Below are 17556 nucleotides of genomic sequence, written 5' to 3'. Positions count from 1 at the left end.
TCAGCCAAGTCAAGTGAGGGCTGGATTTCAGAGGCTACATCATAAACACAGATGCTAAGAGTGAAATCCCATAAATACTTGGGTGCTGCTTGACAGTACAGTAGCAGGCTGGGAGGGATAAGTCTGAAGTACCTTTGATGCTGTTCTGAGGTTGCCCTTTATCCTGGGGAGCCACTGAGGGATAAGCCATGGCTAACTGATCCACAGATTTGGAGCTTCTTGGTGAATCAGTTCATTTTTCTAGATGACGTAGCCCATCTATAAAGTTTAATGATCTCACCCTGGCTGGTTTGGCTCAGTGGATAGAGCGTCCGCCTGCAGACTGAATGGTCCTGGGTTGGGTTCTGGTCAAGGGCACGTACCTCAGTTGCAGCTCCTCCCTGGCCCAGGCCCTAGTCAGGGCATGTGCAGGAGGCAACCAATCAATGTGTTTCTCTCACATCGATATTTCTCTCTGTCTTTACCTCTCTCACCCACTCTCTCTAAAACTTGTGTATGTGCATTGAATTATAAGAATAGCTAACTACAGTAATCAAGAAAATGAGGTATTGATGAAAGGATAGGCACATGGATCAATGAAACAGAATCCAGAAATAGACCCACATACATATGGGCAGAGAGGAAGGAAAAGGGAGAGAGAGAGATGGAAACATAGAAACATCAATGATGAGAGAGAATCATTGACTGGCTATCTTCTGCACACCCTTCAATGGTAATCGAGCCTGCAACCCGGGCATGTGTCCTGACTGGGAACCACTGAGCCACATTGGTCAGGCATGGGTAATTGATTGTGTGTGTGTGTGTGTCCTGAATTTACTTCTGTTTGAAGATGCTCAAAAGACTTTTAAAAAGGCCAAAAGGCCCCAAGGCATCTAGGTTTAATTTAAGATCATCCTGAGGTGATCTTCCTTGGTTTCTCTTTTTGTGAGGCGTCAATTTGATCCTTGTTAATGAAACACCTTGATAATTCTAGTTGGATCATGGCCATTTCTTGTGACTCCTGGTCTCCTATCTAATAAAAGAGTGATATGCAAATTAACCACACCTCCGCTACACCCACAGGCCATGCCCACCAGCCAATCAGGAGCAAGTATGCAAATTAACCCAACCAAGATGGCTGTTATTGTGGTGATCATGGAGAGAGCAGGAGGCTTAAGTTGCCCCCAGCAATGGAGGAAGCCAAGCTTTCCGCCTGCCCTGGTGGGCCCAGGCCTCCACTCAAGGCTTCAAAGTTTCAATTATAGAAGATAAATAAATCCCAATAAAAATGGCGGCAGCCACGGAGCTGGAGAGAGCGGGAGGCTCCCGACAATGGAGGAAGCCAAGTTTCCGCAGCCCTGGCCTGCCTTGGCCTCTTCCGCTCAAGGCTACAATGTTATAGAAGATAAATCCCAACAAAAATGGCTATGGCCACGGAGCGAGCAGGAGGCTTGGCTCTGCTCCAGGCTACAAAGTTTCAATTATAGAAAATAAATAAATCCCAGATACCAGGGCCTCTGCTTGGGTCACTGGGGGGGGGTGTGGCTGACCTGCAAACCACCACAGGACCCTCACCCAGGCTGCCCCACACCCCAAGGGAACCCTCACCCTGATCCAGGACACCCTTCAGGGTGAACCAGCCGGGCCCCCCCCCCCGCCCCCCCCCGTGCACCAGGCCTCTATCCTATCTAATACTATCTAATAAAAGGATAATATGCAAATTGACCGTCACTCCAACACACAAGATGGCTGCCCCCATGTGGTCAAAGATACTGCCCCCATGTGGACACAAGATGGCCAGCAGGGGAGGGCAGTTGGGAGGGACCAGGCCTGCAAGGGAGGGCAGTTGGGGGTGATCAAGCCTGCAGGGGAGGGCATTTAGGGGTGACCAGGCCGGCAGAGGAGGGAAGTTGGGGGCGACTGGGCCTGCAGGGAAGGGCAGTTGGGGGGGACCCAGGCCTGCAGGGGAGAGTAGTTGGGGGTGACCAGGCCTACAGGAGAGGGTAGTTAGGGGTGACCAGGCCTGCAGGGGAGGGCAGTTAGGGGTGACCAGGCCTGCAGGGGAGGGCAGTTAGGGGTAACCAGGCCTGCAGGGGAGGACAGTTAGGGGCAAACAGGCTGGCAGGGGAGTGGTTAGGGGGTGATCAGGCTGGCAGGCAGAAGTGGTTAAGGGCAATCAGGAAGGCAGGCAGGCGAGCAGTTGGGAGCCAGCAGTCCTGGATTGTGAGAGGGATGTCCGACTGCCCGTTTAGGCCCGATTCCAGTAGGATCGGGCCTAAATGGGCAGTCGGACATCCCTCTCGGGGTCCCAGATTGGAGAGGGTGCAGGCTGGGCTGAGAGAGACACAGCCCCGTGCACGAATTTCATGCACCAGGCCTCAAGTCTGTCATAAATGGCCATCAGGTTATGAATGATGAGAAACGTAATATTAGAAATAATCATGAGACATCTGCAGATTCTACTTGAATATCCTTTCTGCGTTATTCTTCGCAACTAGGATCAGTGATGATCAGTTTGAGTAGCGGAGATCATGATGAGTGTTTACCTGCAAAGACTGGCATTAAATGCTGCTCTTTTGGAACAGAAACCAGCAAACATCCTTCAAGATGAAACACCTGGGCAATTGTTTTTTTTTTTTTTAATATATTTTATTGATATTTTACAGAGTGGAAGGGAGAGGGATAGAGAGCTAGAAACATCGATGAGAGAGAAACATCGATCAGCTGCCTCCTGCACACCTCCCACTGGGGATGTGCCCGCAACCAAGGTACATGCCCTTGACCGGAATCGAACCCGGGACCCTTCAGTCCGCAGGCCGACGCTCTATCCACTGAACCAAACCGGTTTCGGCTGGGCAATTGATTTTTGACAAAGGTGAAAAGGCAATTCAGTGTCGAGAAAATAATCTTTTTACCAAATGGTGATGAGACAAATGGGCATCCATTATCAAGGCAATGAGCACAATGAACCTCAACCCATACCTCCATGTACAAAAATGAACTCAAAGTCAATCGGTCTGCTCGACACTTCTGTTCAACATTGTACTGGAAGTTTTAACCACGACTATGAAGCAGTAAAAGAAGTAGAAGGACTGTAAAGAAGAAGTAAAACTCTTTTTTTCTTTGAGGATGACATGATCATGTATATAGGAATCCAAAGAATCCATAAGAAATCAGTAGAGCTAAGAAACAAGGTTATAGCGTACAATATCCAGGTGCAAAAATTAACTATTTCTCTTCACTAGCAATGAACAATCTGAAAAGGCAAATGAAGGAGACAGTTCTGTTTATAAGTTGCATCACAAAGAATAAAATAGGAATAAATTTAACCAAAGAAGTGTAAAACTTGTAGCCTGAAACCTACAAAAAATATTCAGAGAAATTAAATTCCTAAATAAATGGAAAGACATCCCATGTTCATGGCTTGAAAGACTAGATATTGTTAAGATGGCAATATTCCCTAAACCGATCTACAGATTCAGTTCAATCCCTGTCAGAGTCACGGCTGATGGTTTTTGCAGATGACGGCAAAGTGTAGGTGGAAGCAGCAAGTATTGTTAGGTATCATGGGCCACTGAGGAAAGGCATCAAACCACCAACGATCTTTGGAAAGAAAGGAATTAAATATACTTTTTCTCTTTTTTTTTTCTTCTCTTTAGTTCTTCTGAAAAACCATTATTTATTGCTACAGAGATGCCTCCTTAGAAAAAGGTGACTAAACAGGGGTTGTAAGAGCTTTGACATTTAAAGTGTCTTCTTATCGAGTTCTGTGCATGCTTGGGCAGAGCTTCATGCAAGTCTACTTTGGAAGTCATCAGTTGTTTAGGAACCTAATTCCCAACATGATAGCATTTCAAAGCATTATGGAAATTCAGAATAGCAAATGATCTAACTTTTATAATTCTATATGCCTGTATCTAAAAGAGGACTTCGATAATGTAAAAATAATTTCTGCCTTTATACTAGTATTGTATGCCCTTGTTTCTATGAGCTTTTGTAACTTACTTGAATTTTGTAGTTGTAGGCTGCAAGAAGGTGATAACAAATAATATAGAAACAATAAATGTCCAAATAGGTAGTTCTTCTCCAGAATATAATAAGTTTCCTTCTTATAATCTGGTCTTTCTCTTTTCAGTGACTATGTGTGATTTTTGTTTATGATAAGAAAGCAGTACAATTTGCCATAACACTTTACCTCAACAAAATTTAGCTCAAAATTTGTCATTAGGGCAGGATACCAGGTAAATGGAAAAAATGAAAGAGATCATGGGTCCTGCCTTGCTTAAGGTTTCATGTACTATAGTATTAGAATAATAGATACTATAGGTAATATTTTGAGTCCACTGGTTAAAAAAACAAACAGGAAAAAAATCCTAAACCCACATTTATAAGATTGTGGTAAACTTCATTTAAACTTTATAGATTTTTGTTTCATCTGCTTTCATTTGTTTCATTTAATTTTATATATTTTTTAAAAATCACATCTCATACCTTAAAGATTACTCTATTTCTTTATAACACCATAACATTATAATTAAATTTCATACTGATTATTGGTATAACCATTTAACATCTATCCAGTTCGGTATCCTCTATTCTTCTATCCCCAAAGACTAAAGTCTCTAAGTAAGTCACACTTGGTGTAACCAGTGTTCTTTGTTTTCCCCCACCCTCCCATCTTTATAATCATGATTCTTTAAGGATGAATTCTGCCTTTGATACCTTTCTTAAGTGATGAGTGGAGTTAGTGTAAAACCTATGCGAAAAGGAAACTTACCTTGGTGATGTTTTTCTATATTTTTATTCTTTGCAGGGAAACTAAACAGCCAAGACTCCTACAATAATTTTGCCAACAACAACCCTGGCAACCCTCGGCTCTCTCCTCTCCCCAGCTTGATGGTCTTGACGCCTCTTGCACAAATCAAACAGCCAATGACATTGGGGACCATCACCAAACGAACAGGGTAAGGCCTCAGGCTTGACACTTTTTTAATAGCTGTGTTAGAGGATTGAATGCATAAAAGAAAACATACTTTTTGTTTGGATGGTTTTGATTATGTTTTTCATTTCCAGTCCATATGATACTTAATGGCAGCAGGTTAAGTACAAAGCATAGAACAGGCACAAACATACTTGCACACAACCCTGTGCACACACATTCAGAGAAAAAACAAAGCAGTGACAAGTTGTGAAAACGAGTGTTCGCTAATAAAAACCAGATTTAGCTACTTAGTCTTCTACTTGCTGCCTGTGGCTTTGTCTGAAAGTACAGTTTCATTTTCTTGCTTTTGTGGACATGATCTGGACTTACAATGACTTCCAAATTTTGACAGACACACCTACTAAGATGAGAACTTTAGATGACAACCATGTTTCTGATACTCTAAAAAAATCTATATTGAGGTAAAACTTACCTATAATAATCTGTCATTAGCCCTAACCGGTGTGGCTCAGTGGATAGAGCATCGGCCTGTGGGCTGAAGGGTCCCAGGTTCGATTCCGGTCAGGGGCATATACCTTGGTTGTGGGCACATCCCCAGTAGGGGGTGTGCAGGAGGCAGCTGATCGATGTTTCTCTTTCATCGATGTTTCTAACTCTCTATCCTTCTCCCTTTTTCTCTGTAAAAAATCAATAAAATATATATTAAAAAAAATAATCTGTCATTAGTGCTAGGACAGTGTAGAGCAAAGGGTAGTTTTCAAAAGCCAGAGTCCTAAGATTTGGGCTTTACTCAAGATTGGTCGTTAACACCCTCAAAGACTTGATGATTCACTTTAATTCATATCTTTGTGCATATTTTAGCTATTTAAAAATTTAAAACAATTCCTACCTGCTAGAAATCATCACTTTTTTTGGTTCCTGAAAAATAAAGTGCTGTGTCTAAGATATCATTAGATATTCAATTGTGTAATCACTTTGAAATTCATTTGTACCAGGAAATATATAGGTCTATACGCAAATTACCTATTTTCATCAATAAACTATTCTGGGCTTTAACCTAATTTGAAATGGAACAACTGCCTAAAAATTATATATTCAGCTAGTCAGGAGAAAACCCTCTCTTGGCTTCAAATATTCTTCAGGGCCTTTCCAACAAAAGGACTAGGTTAATTATTTGGCTGTCTTAATATTGTTTGCTAGGTGGTAAAATGTTTCCAGAGGTCATTTTTGTGAGAAGAATTACTCATTCTCAGGGACCAGGCCTTTGAGCTCCAGATTTTACCATAACACTGAAATTGACCCTCTCCCTAGTAGAGTCATTTTAGTATATAAAATGATCCTTTTGCTCAATGCAGGAATAAGTTGAGTTTGTTGCATATAAAGGGGGGAAAAATATAGCAAACGTAGGTCCAAAATCAGCATTGTACAAATTCTACTTAGGAGGTTTTGACTGTCTTTCCTGTTCAAAATTATTGTTCTTAAAATTGATTTTAGTTTTTTTCTAGTGTTTATGTTTGTTATTTTAAACACTTAATAGGCATGCTCTTTTATAATGCAAAGAGTTAGCTCTCTTTCAAATAAACTTCTTTCTCTATAGTGACTGTAGTTCTATGCATGAAATCATATGATGTTACAATTTAATTCAAAATACTTGTTGGAGGGGTAGAAAATGAGCCTACTTTTGTATATATTTATAATTTTTCATAAAACAAATAAAATCTCTGTTTTTCACTCTCTGTCCTTAGACAGGGAGAAACTGTGAGTTATCTAATCTTTTCCTATGCAACCATACTTTATGAACTTAGATTAATTTTGTTTCCTTTTATTTTAAATGTTTTTATTTTTTAATTACAGTTGATATTCAGTATTATATTACTTTTAGGTGTACAGCATAGTAGTTAGACGTTTATGTAACTTATGAAATAATCACCCCGGTAAGTCTAGTATCATTTTCTTTTTAAAAAGTTGGTTACAAATCCTACATTTTTAGAGTATGTATATTAGACTCTCTTTTATTATAGTTAATTTGTTAATTATTTATTAATGAATTAAATATACATGTATCATTATTATTTACTAGACTTTTTATCTCAATTATGAAACCTTTTGTTTCTGCCAAGTTTTCGTATTCTTTTTATTTTTTTATCTTTATTTATTTATTTATTTAAAATATTTTTATTGACTTCAGAGAGGAAGGGAGAGAGAGATAGAAACATCAATGATGAGAGAGAATCATTGATCATTTGCTTCCTGCATGCCCCCTACTGGGGATCGAGCCTACAACCCAGGCACGTTCCCTTGGCCGGAATCGAACCTGGGACCCTTCAATCTGCAGTACAACGCTCTATACACTGATCCAAACCAGCCAGGGTTGAATTCTTTTTAGCATGTCCTATATGAAAGCATTTAGAGAGAATAATTACTATTTCTTTTACAATGAGTACTTAGTTTAAAATTTTTACTTTTACTATAATTCACCCGAACATTTGGTCATAGAATATTCAGAATGTAATTTGTGGTTTTATCACTTGTATTTGCCTTACCAAAAGTTATATTTGTTTTCAAGAACAAAATGTGTTCCCTGAATTTTCATTTTTGACATATGTAGAGATTTGAAACAAATCCCAGATATTTTATATTATTATATTTCATCTCATTAGATTTGGAAGGCTCTATTTTATTTTAGTTTTATTTAAATTTTTTTTACTATGACCAGTTCTCAATACTGCACTTAGCTAATTTGCATTATTTCCAATTCAATTTTGTTATACTTAGAAATTTGATTGCCACATTAAGGTCAGCAGAGTGATGAGCAAATGGACTTTTCATTTTCCAGGTCTCTTTTCATTCTGGAAATTCTAATTTACTCTTTTTTTAAAAAAAAAAACCCACATTTTTATTGATTTTAGAGGGGTGGGGGAGAGAGAGAGAGAGAGAGAGAGAGAGAGAGAGAGAGAGAGAGAGAGAGAGAGAGAGAGAAACAGAGAGAAACAGAAACATCAATGACGAGAGAGAATCATTGATCGGCTGCCTCCTGCACACCCCACACTGGGGATTGAGTCCGCAACCCTGGCGTGTGCCCTGAACGGGAATCGAACCATGACCTTCTTGCCAATGGTCAACCACTGCGCCATGCCAACTGGCTAATTCACTCTTTTTTTAAAAAAATATGTTTTTATTGATTTTTTAGAGAGAGAGGAATTGAGAGGGGGAGAGACAGAATCATCAATTGGCTGCCTCCTGCATGCCCCAAACTGGGGGTTGAGCTGGCAACCTAGGCATGTACCCTAACCAGGAATGGAACGGATGAACCAGCAACCTCTTGGTGCATGGGACGATGCTCAACCAACTGAGCCACACTGGCCGGGTTAATTTCCTCTTAACTTTGCTTCTATGAAATGCCTTTCCTAGCATGTGAAAAATAAAATTAAGTATTTGACTTGGATAATGTAGAAGGAGAACGCAGCACTTTTCGTTTATAGACATGTGAGTTCTATGACTACTTCTAATATACCTGATAATTTATCTAGTAAAATTATATACTTCCTTAGGTTAGATCAACATTTATTTGTTCCATGTCAATAGAACAAATTGTTCCATGTCATAAACATGGAGCAAATAAAAAGTTATATTTCTAGCACAAGATTTCTGCGGATTGCCTAGGATCCTATATTTAAATAACCGAATTGAGATGGCAGTCTCAATTCAAACCTTCAGGGGATCAACCGTGTACTTACCACGTTTCACATCTGCCCTCTTATTTTTGGAAATATATATCCCTGAATGCCTGTGCAGTGTCACGGACCATTTGTCTTTCTCCAAGACATGCATGAGGCCAGTAGAACTAAAATGGCAAAAGACAGATGTACTTACACCTTCATGTTCTGTACCATGAAGTGGCATTTGGAGGAAATGAGGCCTATTTTGGCAACAGCTGCTGCTTCACCCCACTACAGTGTACACCGATGAAGGCGAAGGAAGTGCTAGAAATTATTTGGTTCAACAATCACTCAAGTCAAACAGAATCCATTTCATCAGTCTCAGATTGAAGGCCTCCGTCACGTTTTTATCACTTGTAAATAGGAATAGTTCGCCACATCTATTAAAAGTGAAACCAGGTGCTAAAGGATTGCTCCTTGTTTGGGAGTATTAAGTTTTTATAGTAGGGATTTACTAAGCAGTGTTTTGTAGATATTTGGTTGATTTAATGAATCATGTAAGTGGTAAAAAATTTTTAATGCTTCCTATCTATGTAAAAGTTTACTAAATCATTTTCAGTATGCTTAATTTTATGTGCATTAAATCTAAAATTATTAATATATACACATCACTTTATGGGCACAAGCAGAGAAGAGTTAATTTCAAAAAGAGGTCAGAGTAATTTCATGGGAATAAAAAAATATAGAAATGAACTTACTTCCTTGCTCTTAAATAGCTGATCAATTTTAGTGAAGTAAACACAAGATAATTTGGTTTCCTTTTCCTTAAATAGAGCAGCTCTTTTCCCCTCCCCTATTCACTTTTTTTGTGAGCAGTTTGAGGTAGATATTAGGAACCTTGGGCCTGACCCTGTAGGCGTAGGTAGGGTATAGTTGTGGGGAAAAATGGACTAAGGAGTCTGCAGCCCTAGCTTTTCCTCTTGGTTCTGCCACCTGTTAACTGTGTGTCTTAGGTCAGTTTCTTCACCTGAACAATAAAAATTTGTGGGTATAGATAACAATCTTTCAGCCTCTCAGTGTATGAGTTCCCACCACGGCTTTGATCCCATTACCTGATTTCCAAGCCTCACTCATTGTTGAGCCCTAGGCCAGTGCTGAGCAATTTCCATCTAGGAAATGTAGATGATTGTGCTTATTTAGAAATGGCAGCATTTAATAGCATGTATTTGGTTATCTCTAGCTGAAATTTGTAGACCACATCTGCCATCAGAGCTTGCAAAGGTGAATAAATGTCATTGGCGTATAGTAAGCCGTGAAGAAGGCCTATTCCTTTTTCTAATTAGGTCTACCTTGTCTAGACAATTTGTCCTGAGCCCCAAATCACATAGGTGAAGTTCTGAGAATTAATAGGAAAGACTTGGTATAGTAACACACGATAATTCTCCACCTCCCAGCCTTGTCTGCTCTAGGTGTTAGTTCTTGATAGCTAAGCTACAAATGTTTGGTTCCAGATACAAAATTATGGACAATGTATTTTTTTCTCGCTAGAATGGATATGGATATATTTACATGTACAATATACTTATCACAGTTTGAGTTTTCAATTTTTGTGCTAAATCAGTAGATTACTTAAACCACACCAGAGTTTGTTCCATTTTACCATAAATCTATGGATTTTTTTTGGGGGGGAGATAAAGTATATTATATACTGTATTAAAAGTCAGAAATAACTTCCTATAGATATTCGACAACCTGTTTATGCTGTTCTAGTTTCTTTTCTGCCACATCTGCCAGAATTTTAATATTATCTAACGTTTTTCTAATGAAAATCTTGAGTTTATAATTTAAATTTGCTCATTGAATATATCTCAAATTGGACAGTTTACCTTCAGTTTGCCCTACAGATCAGTAATTTGAGAGCCAATAGTGCCATAGGTCTCTTTATTAGGGAGCGGTTAACATGAAAAAAAAATTAAAAGTAACACTGGAAAATGACATAAGGACTAATTTATTTGCATGTGAGTCCATTTCCGTTGCTCTTTAACAGGGGGCACACTGGATGTAGCAGGATCGTTAGGGCTCCTAGGAGATACTGTTAGAGAAGATGGCTTTACAATTTTACTCATGGTGTCATATAGCTTTTCTTCTGCTTTTTCTCTATTCAGTACATTTAATATTTATATATGCTCATTCTAAAGTCGGTTAAGTGATGGTGCCTGAATTCTCATTGGGTGTGATCAGTCATAAAATAGGACTTTCAAAGTGTCTTCATAGAGAACTTAAACTCCAATGATTTTGTTAACTTGGCAGATGATTGAGCCTAATCATTACTAATATCTTTTTAGCACTAGATTCAGGTTATAGAGGATTTCAGATCAACCTTTTTACTTACATTTAAGAAACCTTCACAAGTTGCCTTGTTTTCTGCTAGCAAGACCAGAGCTTTTGTGGTGCTATGTGGAATTCAACAAAATGCATGAGTTTAAAGACTTACATAGCATTAATGCACAGTTCCTTCTGGTTTTCTGAGTATCTCCAGAAGAAACCCTTTGAGAACCAATGGCCCAATCAACAAGTCTGTAATAAAGATGTATTGATATTTAGTCTCTTGATCAGTCCTAGTGTTTGTCAATCAGAATTCAGCTTTAAAAGGACATATTCATGACGAAGAGAACAGGTTTTATATAGCAGGATTGTTAAACCTGCTAAATCTTCATAGTGTTTGAAAAACACACACATTCTTAATATCTGACTTTGATAAACTGAGTTGTATATATTCATATAGACAATTTTAATTCAACATAGACTCCCACTCTTACCCTCTACTTCCTTCTAATCATCCCCATATAAAATTCCAACTGTGGGATTTGGGAGGGGGAGGAGAAAGTCATAGGTGAAGACAGCTGGATCATGGACTTGTCCTTTGTGACTTTATATTTTCATCCTTTTGCTATTGAGGGAAGATGAAGCAGGCACATTTCAAAAGAACAGCTGACACTACCCATACAAATTCAGTAATTACGTCAGTCACTCTAATTCCTTGGGGTTTGGGGCTCTTCTCTTACATGTTCGTGGCAGAGGTCCAGTTTGTAGGAGTGGGTAAGAAGTGGTTGAATGTAGATTGGGAACATGCCAACTGTACATTCTAAGGCAGGTTCTCACCCCATTTCCCCAGCCCTCTGATTTCTCCTTAAGCTGTGTTATCCTTACTTGATTGAAGAAGGATAAAAATATGTTCCCTGTATATATATAAGGGACACCTAAACCTGGCTTTAAAGGTGGGGAACATCAGCTGGTCTTTTGAAATGCAGAAACTTTAAGGTTTTGTTTCATTTTTGTTTGCTTGGTTTTGGGGGTCATAGTGAAGCCTTTAAGTCATAAAGAACTATGATAAAACTACCAAATTCTTTACTGTGAATGAGCTATATAGTCTGGTATTTGGAATGAGATGGGAGAGTACCCGGCATCGATACAATATACACTAAAGAGCAACTCATGCCTAAATGCTCCAGATCACAGGAGCATTGGAAGTATTTGATTAGTTCAGGTGTTCTGCAGCATGAAGAAAATTAAAGGAAGCCAGGTACTGTGAACCAACAGTAACCTTTTCACTTGGGAGGTATTTGTGGGCGTGTGGAAACGTATTGAACCTTGCATTTTCTGATCATTTCTGCATGGCATCTCTATGTTACTGGGAGATTGGAATCTTTATGTGGTCTCAGTTATTTAAATTATTGTTTGTCAAGTTGCAGGGTGAGCTGCAAGTAGTATTTTGTTTCTGATGTAATTAGTGGATTATGAAATCAGAAAAGGAAATTTTGATTTTTTTTCATTAATGAAATAGAATACAATAAAATGCAGTTCTGCAAACACACAGCTTTGGCATCATCTAGGAGCTTGTTAGAAAAAGAGTCTCAGGCTTCCCCCAGACCTGCCCTGTTAGAATGTTTATTAATCTTTGTTATAACTAAGTCCTAAATAGTAAAGTTGATTACAACCAAAACCCATTCATTAAATTGTTTCAATTTGTGTGTTTTTATGTACACACCAGCTTGCACCTGAAAATACATTTTGATGGGTCACAGTAAAAAAAAAAAAAAGTTTGAAATCCACTGTTTGAAATGTGAATGATGGCACTTTATCTCTGGTCATGGTCTTACCATTAACTGTGAGATAAATGTAAGATAAACGAGATAAATGCTCTGCATCATCTGCAGTTATTTCTTGTTTTCAGTATCTCAGTTCTTTGATCTCACTCCTTCTTCTACTTAGTATCTCTTACTCCTCTGTTGCCTTGTTCCTAGCTTCCGTGCTTCAGTCCTCAGAATGGTAGTTAGTGTTGTGAAACATTATCCTCGAGTTTCAGTTTGGAGCCAAATATACTCAGTGCACTGGGAGATTAATACTAATTAGCAGGACTTTTGAAATGTCCCTCGCACCAAAGTTGAAGAAGAAAATAACCAAGTTTTGATAGTGTGCTTTCCTTCTCAATTTGTTATGTCTTCCTTTCAAATGTCAGATGTCATAGCAACATTTTGTTCCAGGTATAATTAGATCACTCGGACTTCTTTGTGTGCAAGTGTGCATAGCAGGTCTTAAATACTGTGAACAGAGTATTAAGAAGAAATAAGTGTAACACCGAAGTCTGACTTTGTATCCCCAGTTGTATCTAAAGCAAGCAATTGTGGCTTTAGTTTCCTGATTCCAGCCTCACCCAATGGCGGCCAGGTAGAAGAAGCTAATCTCTTGTATCTCTATTAAGAGAATGGCCAGTTTCCTGGAATGTGACCCTAAATGAAAATAAATCCTACTACTTGTATTTAGTGTTTGTTCCTTTGACCAGCAATATGCAGTCCAACTTGCTGTAAATTAGCAGCTTAGAAATATGTGCTTCCTTGCTCTGGCTCTGAGACTGCAACCTGTGAACTGCAGACAATGCTTGCAGAATTTTGACTGAGTTATCTTTAGCTAGTTTTAAACATTCGGTGTCACACAACCCTACATCTGTTGCTACTGATCCCACTCTTTTCTCCATCCGATTACTCCCATTTAACTTGTACTTTGTTTTAAAGGGCCTCAGAACTGAATTTATTTTATTTTACCTAGGAACCCTATAGGGTTGTCCAGAAAAGGGGGAGAAATAGAACATTTTGAAATCTCTAAGCCTATGAAAATGAAGGGACTTGTTATATATAATTTTTATTGGTTCTATCAAGCTCATTAGTATCTACAGCAGAATTACCAATGATTACTATTTTTTCAGTGATTTACCATACTCAATAACAGTATGATATACATGTATTTGTTAATGTTAAATGAGTTTTCCTCTAATTTTTTTGTGCATTTTCCCCCCTTTTCCACGAAGGCCTTATCTGTTTGGAGCGGGGTGTTTTTCCATAAAAGCTCCATGGTGAGTCCCAGTTCAGTCCCGCATGCCTAATTCATTTGTTGTACTCTCAGAAAATAACTGTTTTGTACTGTTGTTTTCAGTTGCATGGCCTGAGCACAGATAGACGCACCGAAGTACTGAATAATTTGTAGATGGGACATGAATGTTGATATTTAAGCTTTCACAGAGCAGTTTTCTTGGGTTTACTTCATTTCTTGAAAAGTCAAATTAAGTCACGGTTAAATATTAAAGAAAAATAAATTAGAAGAGTTCTCTCTTATAATGCTAGTGTATTAGACAAGGCTAACACACCAGTTTAAGGCTTTGAGCATTGTAGTAATAGAAGCTCCCTACACATCCTGCTGAACATTTGGAAGATTTGATTTATTTTGAAATATAAATATATTTAAAGTATACTATAAATACCCTATAAATTTTAACTGCATGTGGTACCAGAGGAACAAGAGTCACTTCTGTTTTGAATAATTTTGGTGTTTAAGGAGGAAATTTGTGTTTCACGTTGAAACTCCTAAATAATTTATAATTTTGAGCTCATAGCACCTACTTATCATAACTTATTTATTTTGGAAAATTCTTACATAACTGCATAAACTACAAGTTTGTCTTGTAGTTAGACATGGTGAACATGGAGTACTTTTATATAAAGATGTGAAGTAAAATGTATTTAGAACCTGGTATAGTGTGTTTCACATAATGGATAAAAGTCAGGGCTTCGGAATCAGACTACCTCGATCTTAAATCTCAGCTCGTATGCTACCTATGTGATCTTGGGTGGTTTTCTAAAACCTTTCTGTTTCTTGTTTCCTTATCTGTTAATGGAGTTACCAGTAGCACCTAACTCATAGGTTCATTATGAGGATTACATGAACTGACAATGTAAATTGCTTAGAACAAGAAAGTGCTCAATGAATGTGTTGCTACTATTATTTTCTTTCTTATTCAAAGAAAAAATATCATTTTTGAAAAAACTTTAGATTTTTTTTTTTGCTTTTCAGAGTAAGTGAGGCAAAAGGAAGTTTTGGGCAATGTAAGTTATATCAATATTATAAATTTACTCAGAATACTTAAAATAGTTCTGCACATATAATATGTAGTTCTCATAACTGCTACTAGGAGTTGTTTATACTGTCCCATTATACTATGAAAAGAAACTTCCAATAATTTTTCTCTTGTTGGACAAAAAGAAGCTCAAATACCTCCTTAAGGGTACAGTATAATTAGATACAATCTAATTTCACTATTCATATACCATAGAAACATTTGAAAATTTCATTATCATATATAGAGTGGCAAACATAAAAAATTTCCTTTGTGAAATGTAGTATCAAAATTAGGACACATGTCGTGAAAGGATTCTAAACAAATTTAGGGCCTAAATGAATAAAAATTCCATGAAAGTCCATCTTTATTCTTTTTGTTAACCAGATTTCTTTTTAAAAAAACCCAAACCAAATAAGATACATGAATCTTACTTAGGAGCTCATAGTGAGCAGTCGATTTTTATGCCAGATTCAGCATATGATACAATTTCTTTGCAGGCTAAATTTAGGATTAAATTCACTCTTAAGATAAATGTCTCATTCTAAGTACAAAGAAAAGAGTTTTAGCATGTTGAAGTTTTAGCATAGAAGTGAAGACGTAGTAACAAATGTTGTATGTTAAATAAGAAAAGTCTATTCCTTCAACAGCTTATGTGCTCCTCAAATTTAAGCAAAAGCACTTGTCAACCAGAAATGATTTGAGGTTGAAACAAGATTAAAAGAGCCAGATTAAAGAAAGGGATATGTGAACTATAGTAGACTTTTAAATCATTGCCTGTCTTTCAGAAGACTGCCTTGTGGTTTGTTTGATGCCATCGTTAGCTCACAAGAAACTCGTTTTTAGTCACTTATGCTAGCCTGCAGGATCCTCCTTTCAAATGCGTTCCTTTACTAGTGGTGCATGTTTTTCCCATTAAGATCTTAATGAAACCTCAAATTAAGGCAGCAAAATGAATATAAATTTGACAACTTCCATGTTGTTTATAAGAGCTTCTTTGTTTTAACAGTTTTCTCTATTTTTTTCCATGGTATTTAGCATTCAACTTGAGAATGTTTTATTTACTGTTCCGACAAAGAACATTATGCTAAATAATTATGTTTATAATATTTCCACTTGTAGGGTAATATTTGTATTATGGAAGAATATGAAATTTTTTACAGTTCCTCTTAAAATGTTACATAAATTTTATACAAAATTGTTAGTACTTTCAAGTTGCAACATTTATATTTAAATATGATTTTGCTTTTGATAGGTCACAATTTCTACATATTTTTCATTCTTCAATAAACTTGTTTAAGTGTTTAAATGCATGCAGTTTCAAATGAGTCAGTTTGAAATAATGTCTTTCCCTTTGATAGTAAAATAAACTTGTTGGAAAGTTAACTGTGTAGGCCATCTTCGACATATTAGCTATTTATATGTTCCCAGGATTATGTATACTCTAGGATATTTGAGTTTGAATGACTGTAAAAAATAAAGTAAAACAATCACACATATGATATGCTTTTTTAATACAGTAATTTTAAGAGAAATACCATTGTGAATTTTTAAAAATCAATTTTGCTTTTAATATTACAAATAAGTAACAAGTACTTATTGAGCTCCTAATGTGCATGTAGTATTGTGTTTAAGCTACTGCTATTTTTTGATTACTAATCAAAAGAAAAAATACATATATAACAGTGTGGAGAAGAGGTAGTCCATTTGAATATTTCCCTTACACATAACCTATTTTTGTATTATATAAGGTTAATTTTAAAGAAATTAAATGTTACATAGCAAGTTATATTAAAGTTTTAATCAGCATTGTCTGAGAGTATTCATTTGATCTATATATAAATAGTTTATTTAAACTACCTTGTTCTTTTGAGAGTATTAAAGATATAATTTTATTTTTGGAAAGAAAGATTTATATGAAGAGAATCTGTTATGTGCAAAGTTTAGATAAATCTGAGATTTTTTTAAAAAACACTTTGTGATAGAATAATTTTAGATATATTATTAATATATTTAAAATAAAATACTTTCAGTTTACCTTTTAGTTCTTATTTTAGAAAAATAAAGTTGAAAGTGAGAGAAAACTTCTAAACTCATTTTCAAAGCTTAATCACAGTGAGGCATACAATGAAAATTGCTTCTTTAACATGAAAACATTATACCACTTGTAATTCTTACATCAGTGTTATGTCTAGCATTTAAACTGAAATACTGACTGTACCCTTATGTTTCAGAAAAGGAAAGAAACGGGGCTTCTATCTCCGTCTAGCTCTTCTCATGCCTGTGTCCTTCTAAACAAGGCATCCAACATTGCTGCTTTTCACGCCATCTACAGATACATCACTTATATCCTGTTCTGTAGGACCCAGTAAAATTACCCAGATGGCCATCGTTTTACTATAATTTTAAAGCAGATAGCGATAGAGTCTTGCTGGGTTTTTGTTTCTCTTTGCAGTAATGTTGGAGGAAAAAAAAACAGGCAAGAGAAATTCAATATGTTAATCTGACTGGATTATATAATACAGTAA

The 17556-nt window shown here is 37.0% G+C and overlaps 1 protein-coding gene across 18 annotated transcripts in view; it reads left to right on the top strand.

Annotated features, from left to right (window-relative positions):
* BCAS3 (BCAS3 microtubule associated cell migration factor) overlaps positions 1-17556 on the top strand; it is a 490554-nt gene that overhangs the window by 185517 nt on the left and 287481 nt on the right. For 10 of the 18 annotated variants that reach the window (XM_080677777.1, XM_080677775.1, XM_080677776.1 and 7 more), the window contains exon 16: positions 4793-4943. In XM_080677777.1, coding sequence (XP_080533903.1) covers positions 4793-4943 — 151 coding nt within the window. Of the gene's footprint in view, positions 1-4792; positions 4944-13945; positions 13991-17556 lie in introns of all 18 variants that reach the window. The other 8 variants (XM_080677784.1, XM_080677782.1, XM_080677788.1 and 5 more) reach the window with 1 other exon arrangement.

This window comes from Plecotus auritus (assembly GCF_963455305.1).
Source record: "Plecotus auritus genome assembly, chromosome: 7".
Taxonomy (NCBI): Eukaryota; Metazoa; Chordata; class Mammalia; order Chiroptera; family Vespertilionidae; genus Plecotus; species Plecotus auritus.
Note: the sequence above shows the minus strand (reverse complement) of the source record. Positions and strands in the feature narration are given on the sequence as shown.